The sequence below is a fragment of the Athene cunicularia genome (genome assembly GCF_003259725.1).
Source record: "Athene cunicularia isolate RWA chromosome 1 unlocalized genomic scaffold, athCun1 chr1_part2, whole genome shotgun sequence".
Taxonomy (NCBI): domain Eukaryota; kingdom Metazoa; phylum Chordata; class Aves; order Strigiformes; family Strigidae; genus Athene; species Athene cunicularia.
The window spans coordinates 14,387,379-14,402,773 of NW_020799092.1; the positions used below are offsets into that span (position 1 = coordinate 14,387,379).

The 15,395-nt window shown below is 38.9% G+C and overlaps 1 protein-coding gene across 1 annotated transcript in view; it reads left to right on the plus strand.

Annotated features, from left to right (window-relative positions):
* The first annotated feature begins 9,113 nt into the window (after nt 1-9,113).
* Nucleotides 9,114-15,395, plus strand: part of BICD1 (BICD cargo adaptor 1) — an 87,455-nt gene continuing 81,173 nt past the window's right edge. Inside the window, exons 1-2 of the mRNA XM_026863573.1 lie at nt 9,114-9,119; nt 14,002-14,214. Of these exons, the coding sequence (XP_026719374.1) occupies nt 9,114-9,119; nt 14,002-14,214 (219 nt within the window). The remainder of the gene's footprint in view (nt 9,120-14,001; nt 14,215-15,395) is intronic.

The following is a 15,395-nucleotide window of genomic DNA, read 5'->3' on the forward strand; positions in this document are numbered from 1 at the left end:
GAGTACCCATTTCCCATTCATTTCACTGGCCCCCATTTCCTTAAGCATTTCTTTTTCCTCAAAGATTGGTGTTTCTTGTAAAATGGGTACCTCAGGGGTAAGATAATTCATGGTTACTACCCCAGGCCCTAAGGCCGCTTCTAGGGCCTTTTTGTCTGCTAATCTATTTCCCCTTGCTCAAAAAGAGTCCCCTTTTTGATGTCCATTAACATGCACCACGGCAATTTCAGCTGGCAACATCAGATTGACTAGTACCTGTCTGATAAGCTCTTCATGAGCCACTCCCTCTTTTACTTCATTTTTTATTCCTTCAATTATTGCATATCCATTATGTCTTTTTCCTTGTATTGTCCTTGAGGACCCGTCCATAAATGATCTTAGTCCTGTATGCAAAGGCACATCCCTGAGATCCACTCTTGCCTTGGTTTGGTAATTTATTAAGTCTAAACAATCGTGTTCCAAGTCAGAGTCTCTGTCCTTATCTTTGCCCTTCCACAGAAAGGTGGCTGGATTCAAACAAGGAGTTGTTTTTAATACTAGGTCACCTTTTTCAATCTATATCACTTCTTTGACTATTTCATTTATTTTTCTTAAGTCTTGTACTAATTGATGAGAACTATCCATTTTTCGAACTGGCAAAATGGGGCATTGAAAGGGGACATAGAGGGTTCTAGCAGTCCATCTTTAAGCAACCGCTCAATTATTGGTTGAAGACCTTTCCATCCCTCTGCTAGTTGTCATACTATGTCATGTCCATCCAATAAGACAATTTTCAAGGGGAGGGATTTTTAGTCCTCCCCTATTACCCTCTTCGACCCACATGATGGGGTTTATATCTGCTTCATCCTTAGTAATAGTCATATATTCCTTGTAAGTGTGGATTTGTAATCCTAATCGTATCACCAAATCCCAGCCCAGCAGATTACTGCCTGCCTTTGGGACATATCAAACTGGTAGTTTTAAATAACACAAACCATAAACCCTTCCCCTTTTATTCTGGCCACCGACACCCATTGGTCTGATAGCTCCAACCACAAGGGAATATAATTTAAAGATGTCCTGCTTGCCCTGGTATCAACTAAGAATATTATTTCTTACTCCCGGGGTCCCACCCTCAAATTTATCAAGGGCTCTTGGTGGGATTTATAGCTAAAGAGCCCCTCCTAGTAGGTCCTCTACTGGTCTCTCATTCCATCCCTTCTGGATGTCTGGCCATGCTTTTGTGACGAAGTGGACTTTTTCTCATCTGACCTTGTAGCCTTTGTAAGAAGACTGACAGAGTTTTGTCCTTTTCCTGTTGAATCTCAAATGCCTTTATGAAATTCTGAGATAGAAGTTTAAGTCTTGACATAACCAGTTCCAGTTGACCCATATTTTGGCCAAAAAAACTTATGTCCCAAAAATGGGCTCCTTTGTCCACACAAAACCACAATAATATATCCTCTTCTCTTTGTCCTTTCCCTTTGTATTTGGAATATTCCTCCATCTTACCAATATTCTCCCCAACAGACTGTCTGGGGGAATGTTTTCAGGGACCTTCCCTGAATTCTCACTAAGCCTAGTCTTTTTGTTCCCCATTTTTCTTATTTCCCAAGACCTCTGGTTGTTTTCATGACGGTACAGCAGAACCGCTACTGCAGACTCCACCCTCAGCCCGTACTAATGTACAATTCACTCACTCCCACCCACCAGAATCTCTCAGACCACCAAGGCAGTACTTAACAGTCCAATTTTATTACCTTGGTCCATGCACAGAGTTACCTGGTCTTAACAGCGCTTTTCAGGGTTCTTTTTACTTTTTTTTTTTTCCTTCTGCCCCCAGTGGTTCACAAGGCCTGTCTATATTATCAGTCTCAGGATCTCAGTCAGTCCCTGTGGAGCCACCCTCAATGATTCACGAGACCGTTGAAATCAACAGGGTGCGTCTCCTTGCCCTCAGCGGTGGAGACTCCCAGGAGACGACTTCGCTCCTGGACGAGCCCCCAGATTGTGAGAAATGCTCAGTTGCCAGTTATCAATGGCTCAGACAGGATGTGGTGTGAAGCACTCTTTATTACGTTCTTGCAAGACCGGGTGCCCCACCAGGTGGACGTGCCTAACAGCCATCATGCAATACTTTATATCCCTTTCTCCCAACCATGAGTTCCCTCCCCTGATTCCTCATTGGCTGAGTACTACAGGGTGTACAGACTTCCCAAACCGCCTAGCGATACACCCCTTCATGTATGTGAACATCCATCGCATGTTCATGGAAACAACCTTGGCTTTCTCCAGGGTGGAGAAGTTAATATGCATGAGCTCATCACGCAAGTGTACTAAGATGGAAAAAGTTTGAAATTCAGGTTCCCCAAGTCTCTAGGTATCTGCATCCATCTAAAGCCATTTCTAAGTACTGGTCATCACAGTTGACAAAAGAGCTACCTGTCTTCTCACCCCAGGCCAGGAATTTCAATCGTTTGCTCTTTCAATGAATTGTTCTTGTTAACTGCTTTGGCAAATCGCTCCTGCCCTTCCCATCAGGCTGAATATGCGAAAACAACATTCTTTCCCTTACAGTTTTTAAAAATTATTTTAATTTTATTTCAATTATCAAACTGTTCTTAACCAGTGAGTCTTCTTACTTTCACCCTTATGATTGTCTCCACCATCCCACTGTGGGGGGGAGTGAGCAAGTGGTTGTGTGGGTCTTAGTTGCCAACTGGGGTTAAACTATGACAAAGTGAACATTGGGATTAATCCAAAAGTCAGTTCTCTCTCAATCAGAGGTCAGTTGTAGACATACAGAGGTTTCTTCTCTAGGAAACCTTTCAGGCACCCCAGCAATTAAATTTACTTTGCCTTCCTGACTACTGCTCTTTCTGGGCTGCTTGTTTCACAGAGTTATAGACAATGAGCCTTAAATAGGGCCACTGCTGTGCCTTTAGTTAGGTCTGCTCCTTCTACTCTCATGTGTTGCTTTGCATTTAGCAGCATGCTTTTAATTTACTATTTGATCACCCAGGGCTGCAAAAGCCTTCTGCTAGTCTTTACAGTCAGCTTTGGCTCCTACTTCCCCAAATAGCATGCTACCGGATGACTCCATAGTGTGATCCATTGTGCATGCTGGGAATGGATCTCCTGAGAAGCCCATCTGAATGCAGTTGGCTGGGCAGATCTGTGCTTAGGTCGTTTTACAAGCAGGATAATAAAGGCCAGTCATGGCCAGATTGGTATTTTCCAAACGGAGCTGTTACACTCAGCTTGTTGGGGAGAAGGGAAAGGCATCAAAAGAGATGCTGCTTTCTGAGACAAGTAACTTCCCTCTCTGCTCCCATTTCATTTACAAAAACTATAGAAACCAGACTCTTGAGAGGTTCATGAAAAAGTTCAGAGGATTGCAAATTGTTAGAAAAAATAGCATTTATGAGGATTGGGATGTTAGTGTTTACCTCTGCAGGAGCTGATTAGAGTCAGTTCTCTCCTGCTGCTGCATTTGGGGACACCATCTACCTGGTGACTCATTGAGATAGACAAACAGTAAGGAAATATCTTGAAAAAGTTAGAGAAACACAAAGAAGGGTAGAGCAAGTCTTTATGCTTGCCTCTGTCAGCTGAAGGATAAGATTATGCTGCTTTGATTATCTGAGAATTTCCGATGGGTCAAAAAAATATCTTAAAGGAGATAAGGGGTTTTTTTTTTCTTCTCCATGAAGATGAGGAGAGCTGAAATATCCATTTTAGTTTCTAACTTCTTTTGTTTGTATGACAAAGAGAAGAAGTATTATGAGCATAATGACTTCTGCCTGGAGGGTGACATTTTACAGTGCTTTGAAGACAAGATTGTACCTGTATTACTTGTTTTCTTAGAGAAGCAATTACTTCATTCTGCTGCTTGGTAAAAATACTACCACTTACTATACATTTAGAATATGTAGTTTTAGATCTCTGCTTTTTTTTTTTTTTTTTTTTTTTACTTGAAAGAAAACAGTACAAAATGTTAAAAGAGGAGTATCGAATGAAAATAGATGTTCTGTTGCTTCCAGAATATATGTAAACACAGTTAAGTGTTTTGCAGTAGAAAAATACCATTTCCTTCTGAATTAGAGATGAAACCTCAGAATTCTTCCTAAGTGAGGTTTAGATAGTTTTTAAAGATTTTGGGTCATTCAGTAAGCTGGTAGCCTACAGATGTGTAAGTAGTTCTGTTCTTCAGGGATTGTGTGGGAAAAAAACCCCAATTAGTTATTTTTTAAAATTGCATGAATGTCACCAAAACAGGATAAAAGAACTTATTGACACCGGTGTGATGTGGATAAGCAGATACTCCTTTATTAACACCTGGGTGTGCAGGGTAGTTGTCTCACCAGCAGTGCACACCAAACTCGTGTATCATCCTGACGACATAGGGCACAGCAATACACAACAAGTTCTTACACATAAACATGACAGCTCCCACAACTCACCCTTCACTCTCACCACCTTCTGGCTGTGCCCGCCCGAGTCCTGAATTGAGTGGGGGGGGGGGCTGCCCCTGCCACCACCATGAACACTGACCTGAAAGAAAGACCCTCCAATGTCCCTGATGCAAGGACCCTGGCTCACACTGCATCTCCAACATGCCTTGAGGCCCCCTCGCAATGCGTCGTCCAGAAAACTTGGTCTACAGGGCAACAGATCGTCCCTACTGAACAGTCTAACAATGGTACTTCATCATGAATCTTTGAATAGAAATCTAGTTAATAATTCTTAGTACTAACGCCTATGTGGCGTTAGCCTGGAACTTTAGAAAGGCCTTTGTAGCAGCATAACTGGTTGTATGGTTACTTTAAACTAAATACAGTATTTTCATGACTACTTTACTAAAATATTACGCTACTATCTTTTAATAAAACCAATACTCCTGTAAAATTCCATTTAATTGATTAGGCCTAATCATTCCCTATGAAAATCATTAAAAACCCATTAAAATCAGCTCAAATTAATAACAGATCAGTAACAAGAATGTACTTGAAATTTAGCACAAACGTAATATTATGACAATAAGATTACAGTTTTCCACTCATCACTTTTTGTATCTCTGTTGAGGCATACTCCTCATATCTGCAGCATACACGGATACAGGATTTCTCCATTGCTATTTTTACTCCAATGTGCAAAGAGCTTATCTTCTGAGAAACAGCTTTCTCCTTCCTTGCTCCATCCAACTTCACTGGCTGGTATGCACCTCTGTCTAGGATGTGATTGTGTCCATACTCCTTGTTTCTTCCCTTCTTTTTCAGAAGAGGTGTTCTGGGCATGCAGCCTTTATTTCCTTATATGCTGCTCTGAGATAGTACTGATTTGTGATGAGTCTTTCCTTTCTCCCCCTTGTGCCTTTGCAGCTGGAAATAATCATTCCCTATACAGTACTACCATTGAAACTTCTCTCCAGGAGAAAACTACAGCAAAAGTAATAGCAGCAATGTAGAGTGTAGTTGGTATTCTTGCATGGGTTGTTTTTATTATTCACTAGCAACATGACTTTGCTTAGACCACTCCTAAAATGTGCTAAAAAATGTGCTCTCACTATGGAATGTGAGTTTACATATGGGGAGCTAATGTGAAATAACTAGAATGTGCCAGCAGGCCGACAACTCTTAAAGAGTTGGATTTTGGCACACATTCTTTACAGCTTTATTCAAGCAAGGGCAGGAGAAGGAATTGCAATTATCTCAGTCATTTCACAGTTAGAAAAACAGAAAAAAGAAAAGCAGTCAGAAAAGACAAAAAAAACCCCATTAACCATGGGTTTTTTCTCTTTACTGCAAAGGTAATAGAGCCTACATGGAAGGCATATTTCATCTCAGATTTCAGACATAATTTTTTAAAAAGAAAGAATATCTTTGACAGTTTTCTGTGTGTTTGTTCTGGTAAAGCTTTTATTGGTTTTAACTGGAATTTTGTAATAGCTGGAAGTTGGCATGATAATAGTGTGAACTCATATAAGCACCAGTACAGACATTAGTGAAAATTTTTAAGCCACTTTATGTTTCTTTAATAATGTGTGAATTATTTTGTTTATAGAAATAATTTAATCATTGGCCGTATTCATTTTGAACAGAGCTGCTTTAAAATTAGCAGCACGAACCTAATTAATTGTGTTGTAGGTAAGTGGTGCTCTTTGTTGCAAGCTTCCTCTTTCTTGTATTTTCCATGCCTGGAGGGAATACTCAGGACAGAGAATTTAAATCCTCATCTAGAGTGCTGTTAAAGGCAATTAAATGGAAATTCTTATTCACTCCCCTCTTTAGTGGCTTGCTGATAAACAATGGAGGTTAGTATTGAATGTTCCTTTTCATGGTAAAGCTTTCTTCTTCTTGTCTATAAATATTTCCTAACCATCACATTTAGGAATATCTTTGTTCCTTATTTATAAAAAAGCGGCATGGTGGTTTAAAGCCTCACACCGTAGCATCGTGATTGAAATCAGCACAATGTGAACTGGGACTGCAGAAGCACGGCTGTATCTGTAGCTGAATTGAATGTAAATGCTCTTTTCCCCCAGTACTTCCTGAAGGCTTTGTTGATTAGCATCTGATATATGGATTTCAACAGGCCTGTAGACACTGTAGGGATCTACTGAGAACAGACAGAAAACATCCACATTATGAACACTTTTATCTAAGCTTCCTTGGGGAAAAGACGATGAATTGTTGACATTTGTCCTACTGCTCTGTATCTGTAAACAGTCTCAATATTACTTATGTTTACCATGCATCTGAACTCAGTATTTCTGGCATAGATAAAACCTCCAGCACATCGGTTTGCAAGTCTTTTTTTTGTTAGTTAAATCTCTCATGTATATATTAACTTACATGACTTTCCACTGCACCAGCATTTGCATTATTATTGAACTGACTTGATTAAGTAAGCTGGTACTTGGAAATAAAGTTCAATGCTTTTTGCCTTCAGGAGGTAATAAAATACCTTCTTCAGGTAACATTTATGGTTTTATCATAGTTACCTATACTGTGCTCAAAACTATAGTATATTCTATTTCAGAATGCAGTATTAAGAAGCAGGCATTCTTTATTAACGGCTGGGTGCATAGGGGAGCTGTCTCACCAGCAATGCGCACACAACTCGTGTAAAACAGAGATTATACAGGATACAGTAATGCATAACAAACAAGTTCTCATACATAAGCATAATTCCCGTAGCTCATTTTCTTATCCCTACCTCTTTCCGGTCATATGCTCCTGAATCCTGAAAGGAGTCGAGAAGCTGCTTGTGTGTCCACCATGGACCACCACCTCAAAAGAAAGACCCCTGAATGTCCTTGTCTCAGGGACTTTGGCTTGAACTGCACTTTTAACATGCTTCAAGGCTTTGTTACAATGCATCTCAAAAATATTCATCAACAAGATAATAAGTAATTTTCTAGCAGGCACCTACATAATGGTGTTTGTTATAGAATTGTTCTACAAATAGATCACCAGTTAATGATTACTTTAGTTTAAGATTATACAATAGTTGCTAACATATAGCAACTTTAAAGTTTTATTTTATCTACACATTTCTTATCCTGTATCAGAATTAGTGATGAGATTGAGCATCTTTCTATTCTCTGCCTCTCTGCAGGAGACTCCAGCATCCTGCTTTCTTGAACACAGGAATAATCAGACAAATGGGATTCTTCTGTAGCTTTAAGCTGTTTTCAGCTAGCTTGTCAACCCAAAAGTTGGTGGTCTAGTTTTCTTGCCTGTACGCCCATTCTGGTTCAGGCTGTGTTCTCAATCTGGTTTTGAGTTTTCAACCTGCTTCCCTGCATGGGATGTCCATCTCGCATGCACTATCCACACAGTACCTATTAATTTTTTTCTCCTGTCATCATTAACCATGCATCTGTCTGGGTTTTGATCACAATATGCCTATTATTTGCATATGAAGACTTTAATCACTTCAGTATTGAATTCCAAAAGCGAACCTATTGACCTCTCTCAGATGTCTTAAATGAACATCCAGGAGGTCATGTCAACTGCATGAAAATTTAGTCAAAATTACAAATACATTTTAGAAGCATAAAACTTTCCCATTTTTTTAGAAAACAGATATAAGACTGGAGCCCATCAGTCATTTCTGCCAGGGCATCAGTCATTTGCTGTTGCACTGCAGTGCTACCAAGAAACACAAGTCAGGTTTAGACTCAGTGCTACCTTCTGTGTTCTTCAGGAATAAAACACAGTCCTTGTCCAAGACCCAGGGCAATCTGTGTACCCAAAGTGTGAGGGAGCATGGAATGGCAGTCAAGTGATCAGAATTGAGCAGTGAGCATATGCCTCTAAGATAGCCCACAAAGGGAGATTCCCAGTTAGGCTGAATGTTGACCTGGATTTACTAGCAACTAAACTGCTACATGCAGGCTGATTTCAGCAGTGTTCAGGTGAGCAGGGTGTGAAATACTGGAGGTAAGTTAAGGAAATAATGTGTCTAGTGGAGCCGCATCCCATCTTACAGGGGGGCCAGTTTTGTACCAGCTGATTTTGAGGGAAGGGCTAGAGCCTGCTCAGCCACTCACTCCCCTGCTCCGCCTTGCCTAGAGATTTCCTCACAGACCTGTGTCTGCCACTGACTGCTCCTTAGCAGAAAAATGTCAGAAAACATTGAGCAGTGGTTAACTAAATGTGAAGAAAGAGAGAAAGAAAGAAAGAGAGAAAGAGAGAAAGAGAGAAAGAGAGAAAGAGAGAAAGAGAGAGAGAAAGAGAGAAAGAAAGAGAGAAAGGGAGAAAGAGAGAAAGAGAGAAAGAGAGAAAGAGAGAAAGAGAGAAAGAGAGAAAGAGAGAAAGAGAGAGAAAGAAAGAAAAGAAAGAAAGAAAGAAAGAAAGAAAGAAAGAAAGAAAGAAAGAAAGAAAGAAAGAAAGAAAGAAAGAAAGAAAGAAAGAAAGAAAGAAAAAAAATAATAAGCTTAAAAAACACTATATTCAGTGATAAGTGGGCGTTCAAGTTGTGCCACAAAATAAAACCTGACATTAAGCCCAGTTAGGCATCTCTAGGAAAGATTTCCATCTGTGGTGCCATACTGACATTTGCCTAGGAAGTATGCTACCCTCTTGGATAATCCCAAACGGTTTTTTTCCTGCGTTTGTTTTAGGAATATGGAGGTAACTAATACATATTACATTCTGTTTTGCAGCAAGTTAGCAGATGAAATAGGTAATAATTTGAATAAGTTCAATGGAGTTGCATTATGCATCAGAAAAACTACATTAAATGTCAGAGCCATAAAGGTAGGCTGCCTGCTTGTCCTGATAGCAGTCAGGTCATGTTTTCTTGCTTAGTAATCATCACAGACTAGAAGAGTGAAGTTCTATGCAAACACTTTAGACTTCCACTAGGAGGTGGCTAGTAAAAATAAAAATGAAACTCAGAAATAGCATCCTTCATTACCTACTTATGTTTTTTGTTGCTTTTTTGCATAATTTGCTGCTTTCTACACCTAAATTAGACATCTAGCTTCTCTTTTTTCTTTTTTTCTCCAAGTACTAAACAGAATTTTAATTTTACAAACATCATTTCATGTCACTCACTGCACATTAGCTTTCTATTGCTGTTTTTATTTCTCATATACATATTCTTACATATGTTGTTTGGAACGGTTGTATTTTTCTATTGCTCTTTTACAAATCTGTGCCAATTTTATTCACTGCATTATTTCTTTTGTGCTAGTTTGCTTCTGACAGTGGAATTTCCACTTGGGGTGATTTAGAGTTCAATGGCAAACAGCCTTTTCCTCAAAAGTTACACCTTTCTGTATGATCAGACTGACCTCTTACCTGTGTATGCCTGCTATTGGCATCCTTTATCATGCACTCAAACAAATACTGATCATTATTTTATTGTACTCAAAGTTCAAATTTTAAGACAGCCCTAAAAAGTCATGATACTGTTACACAATTTTTCAGGTCTCAGAATATATATACAACATTTAATGGCATCTTGTTACTCAGCTTTTATTACCAACTTACAAAAAGTATCTCCTGACTCATTCAAGAGCATTCTTTCAAGCAAAGTCTTGAGTAAAGCGATGGGACTAGTGTAAGTTGAAATTCAGAGTGTTCTCTGTTAGGACAGTCTTTGTCAAAACAGTAAACTTGCCTCAGTCTTTGTAGCTGACTTAAGCTATTGTGCCTACACTGGAGGGGAATAGAATATTCTCAAGGGAATAGAAGCCATAAAGGGCTATACAGCCCCCTCTGAGTCCCGACTTGAATTTGGAAGACAGTGTGCTTTGTCAGAAAAGCTCTGCAATGTGGTTGCTGAAACTACTCTGCAATGTGATTGCTGAAACTAAAAGCTACCCAGGGACAAGTAGTGATGATTTCAAAGTGATTTTAATGAGTAGTCACACCAAGCAAGGCAGCACCGTAATGAAAAGAACTGTGGTAATTAACAAATACATCTGCAAGATATAGTACAGCACCCATCCATATATGTACCATCATAGAAATAATGCAAGTGAGCGATCTGAGCACCATTCCCACAGTCACAACTACAATGCTTGGCTTCAGCAGTTACTTCTTCATGGCTAGGTCAGAGAACTCTGTAGCATATGTTGATGTACTACTTGTATTCCAGTTGAAAAGATGCAATAGCATGGAAGAGCCTGGCCCTGCTTATACCATCCTGGCATCACCTGAAATTTGTTTTAGAGAGAAGCTGGGATGGTACTAATATAGATGACAAAGTACTCTTAGACAGGTACAGCATACTTCCAGGAGCCAAACTGTATGACTTCTCTATGAATATCTGACCAAAATATTGGGATCTTCTTCAATGGTGAACACAGGGAACACCTGCTCTGCATTTGCATGGTACTTCTTTCTTTTCTTCGGTGTCATTTAGTGTCAAAGGAAGGCTGTTTCCCCAGTCAATTTTCCATAGCAAGCTGTTTTTTTCCAAATATACAATACCATGAGATATGTTCAACAAACTGGTTTGTATCCAAAATTTGACCCAAATGCAAGTGAACTTTCTTGAGCTTGCAGTACAGGTTGCCACCTTCTCATGTTTTGAGCTTCATCTGCTGCTCTTTCTTCCATACCTGATGCCAACACCAGTTGCATCCAGTTCTCACATAGGAGTGCCTCTGTGCCAAATGCTCCTCCAGTTTGTATCTTGTGTGTTACTGGGTTTCACTAATACTTATTTCCCAGCCCCTGGGGACCTTTTGACTCTTCACAGTCCAGCATGTTCAGGTAATTGTAAAGGCTGAAGTGGGCTGTTCCAGCTCTCCCAGGCTGCCGCCTGTTCATGCTGTTGGCTGAGCATGGTGTTCATGTGAAGCAGTAGTGTGAGGTGTATTGTTACATCCAGGCCTGGAAAACAGTAGATATTGGAAGACAACGTTTGCATCTGTTACAAGATTAGTTGACCTGAAAAGTTTTTCAGGTGACTAACGTTTCCCACTTTAGGGATGGCTTCAGTGAAATAAGTGAGCACAGTTAATTGAAATATTTATATTATAGCAAGGTTATAAGGTTTTGTAACTAAGTAAATGTATTAAATTATTAAAACATAAAATCAAAATAGAAGAAATATCTGGCTACCAGCTGAAAAATATTTGTGTATGTCTTAATTTAAAAGTGATCAATCTCGTGGAATGCCTTAAGTGGGTATGTCTGGAAAGTTTAAACTTTTTGGTGTTCTATACAGATCATGAAATACATAAACAAGACTTTTTGCATGCTTTTTAATTAAAAGACATCTTTTGTTCCTCTTCTTGTTGCATGGACCTGCATAATTTCTACTTATATGGAAAGAGAATTGTGCTTCCTTTCTTTCCTGTGATCTTTAATATATTGATAGGAGTTCAAGAAGAAAATTGAATAGTATAATATACAGTAATGGTCAAATTTGATTTCATAGGAAAAAAAAGTTCAAATTATTTTCACTGACATTTTCTGTGGTCACAGGTACAAGGAAATGTTAAGTACCAGTAATCTTCTGTTATACTCTGCACCCTTCCCAAAATCTGTATTTATGGCCATTCTCAAACATCACACATGCTAAAATGCACCTTCAAAGTACATTTGAGGAAAATATAGTCTGCACCTGGAAGACCACCATCACTGTGTACTGGTATTTATCCATAGTGCTTTAACTATAGTGCTCTGGTAGAGAGGGCTCCAGCTCCCATTTCTTCATGAGCTTCTGCAGCCTTGTCAGCCCTGCCTGCTGTTCTGCTGTGGTTTTGATTTTCCCCCCGATAGGTGGCCTTTACATTTGTCCTGTAGGGATCTTTGTTAGACTGATGCTTTTTGCTCAGTCTCAAATTAGGAACAGTGAGCCTCTGAATATATGTATGTAGATTAAGATATAATTTATTAACAGTGTTCCTGAAACAGTCATCTTAGATTCACAGATATAGTGACTGAATCAGTGCTTAACAGTTTCATTAAATTGAATTTCTTGTTATTTGGAAAATCCTATTTGGCAAGTTGCTGATGCTTGCTATTTCAGTAACTTGCAGTCTTTTGAGAAGACAGCTGGGTTAATACATTATTGAATATTTTTAGAATCCTTTAATGCTGAGTTCACAGGATTCTCTAAGTGAAGTAGACTTAAAAGCTAAGAAGTTTTTTAACAGGGTTTCTCTTTGAAGTTTCTAAGGGGCTGCTTCAGTTCTAGTGCCAGTAAAACTTAAAATGTGTTCTGAAAGGCTATAAATAGTGGCAGTAAAACAATGGATTTGGCAAATAATTCTTATTTATGGGAAGGCAAAGGAGGCTACTGCTTACAGTGGGTACAAATGTATACTCTGCTTTGTGGTTTCATAGGACTGGGTAGAAATTAAGCTTTTGGGGAGAATTTCCCACTGAAAGGACATATATTACTATGACTTACATCTTTCTCTCCTACGTTGGGGAAAAAAATTAAAAATCATGGTCTTTCAAATACACTGTCTTTGAATTAAGATATATGAGAGACCTTTTGCATATGATGGGCTAAATATTCTTAACATTAGAGGCCTTCTTTTGACTTTTTTTCAGAATTGAGCCATGTAATTTTCAACCAAATGTCTGTTTTTAAAGGTAATACAAACAAAAAAGGTTTTGATTTTATTTTATATATTATTTTATTACTATTTTTATTTATATATTATTTTGTGTTATTGCATTATTTTTTATGTTACTATATTATTGCAGGATTTTCCCCTCTGTCTTTCATATCTAAATGATATCTCCATCTCCTCTACTATCATGGCTTGTACTTTTCTTTCTTCCCGGTTGTTTCAGAGCTGTCCAAAATAACATCAGAAATTGTCACTGAAAAATACTGCCTTATTAAATTGATCACTCTAAGCCAGTATCAAGAAGAGGATCACTGAAAATCACCTGTATATTTAGAAACTTCTTGAATATTTAAATATTGTTTCTTTTCAGCATAAGCAGAAAAGACCAAGTACAAATGAAATGAATGGGTGGTCAAACTCCATGTTTAGCTTACCAGTGGTATAGATGGCCACTGCTGGATACTCATTTATCTTTCTTTCAAGTTATGGGAAGCTTTTTTTCCATATCTTGAAGTTAGCTCCTATGACAAAAGAGTGTTGACAATGGAAAGCAATTTAGAAAGATTTGTCAGGTATTCATGCTCTTTAAAGCAAAACAAACCATACATTTATTTTGCAGAACTAGAGAAGAAAGGAATTGAGGAATTATCAGCTGGCCTCCTGCAGGAGAGTTAAACACTGGCACTAATTAATGGCTTGTTAGCAGAGCACCATCTTGATCTCAGTGGAGGTTGCCTGGATAGGGGCCATAAATCCATACTGCAAATGAGAACAGCTTCAGGATGCTTCATTTCAGCTAAATGAGATGGTGGCCCTCAGCTGCTGGGAAGCTGCTAAGGCAGTATTTATTAGGTCAGAGTTTGGGACTTACAGATCCATTTTGTTCCCGCTGGCTATGCTGCTGCTCATTATCATTGATAATTTTTCTAGGGCTTCAGTAGTTTTATACTGTGCATGTTTTCCTCTTTCAGGCATTTGGACAGTCCTTCTCGATTCACCGCAAAGTGGCTGAAGATGGTGAAACACGTGAAGAGACTCTCCTCCAGGAGTCTGCATCAAAAGAAGCTTATTACCTTGGGAAGATTTTGGAGATGCAGAATGAGCTGAAGCAGAGCAGGGCAGTGGTCACCAACGTTCAGGCAGAGAATGAGAGACTCACTGCTATTGTCCAGGACTTGAAAGAGGTAAATGGGGTTGTGCAGGGAGCAGGAGGCTGAATTTTCTTGGAATATCGTGGATGGCATGGCTCTGACTCATGAAAATACTACAAGAAGTAAAAATGCTCACCTACCACCAGTCTGTGATCATCCCAGAAATCACTTGGCCAGAGAGGGATATAATTTAGAAAGGAAAAAATGTAACTTTGTTACTATTTTTAAACAGCAACAAACTCCCCCTGACAAATATAGTAAAACTCAATTCAGGAAGCTATAATTTCCAAAGCACACTTAGCATTTTATATTGTGTTTTATAGTGCCTACATATAAGTGAGTTTTACATAAACACATTTTCCACATGCTTCTGATATTCATGCAGCTCCTCTCTTTCTCAACATTCATGTAATTTCTCAGGTATTCTGGATTGACTAGAATTAAATAAAGCTTTCACTGTTTTTTCTACCGTAGAGCAAAATTAAAATGCATGCTCATGCTTAGAAAATTAACAAAAGGAAGCCAAATGTAGTTACTGGCCGTATGGGACAGTGGATAATTTAGTAATATTTAATAACTTGCACTTTTTTTCTTGAAAACTGGAAGTTTAGACAGAAGGGGTTTTTACTTATTGTTTCTATATCCCAGTTAGTGGAGGACTGATATAATTTTACTGGTTTATTCTTTCTGTATTGGTGGTTAGCTTTCACAATTCATGGAGCAAAGTTCAGCACAAGACCATACATGAGTGAAAGGTGACTGCTTCCTTCAGCTATGCTAGCAAATCAACTCTTGCTCACCTTCTTAGACTCTTAGACTAGCCATTTTGGCCAGCATTAATTATGGAGAAATGGAGGATGAGGAATACTGACTATCAACTCTTGGGTTTCTCATAGATTTGTGACCATGTGCTCATTTTGGATGTACGTTTTGTGCTCTTAAGGAGTTGACATTTATTGAAAACTTTAGTCTCTTTGGCTCGTCCCTCACCTGTGAGTCCCTGTGCAACACCGCTGGCCTATTCATTGGTCTCTAGTCTCCTTTCCTGGATGTAGGCTGGTTTTGCAGTCTGGGTGTCAAGTTGCACATGAGTCTGCTATGATCTTGATGGTCTGTTTGCCAAGGTGCCTTCAATACACACTTTTCTTCAATCCTTCTGCCATTTCTTCTAGTGCTTTCAGGTGCACATTTATACCTCATTTCTACCAGTCCTA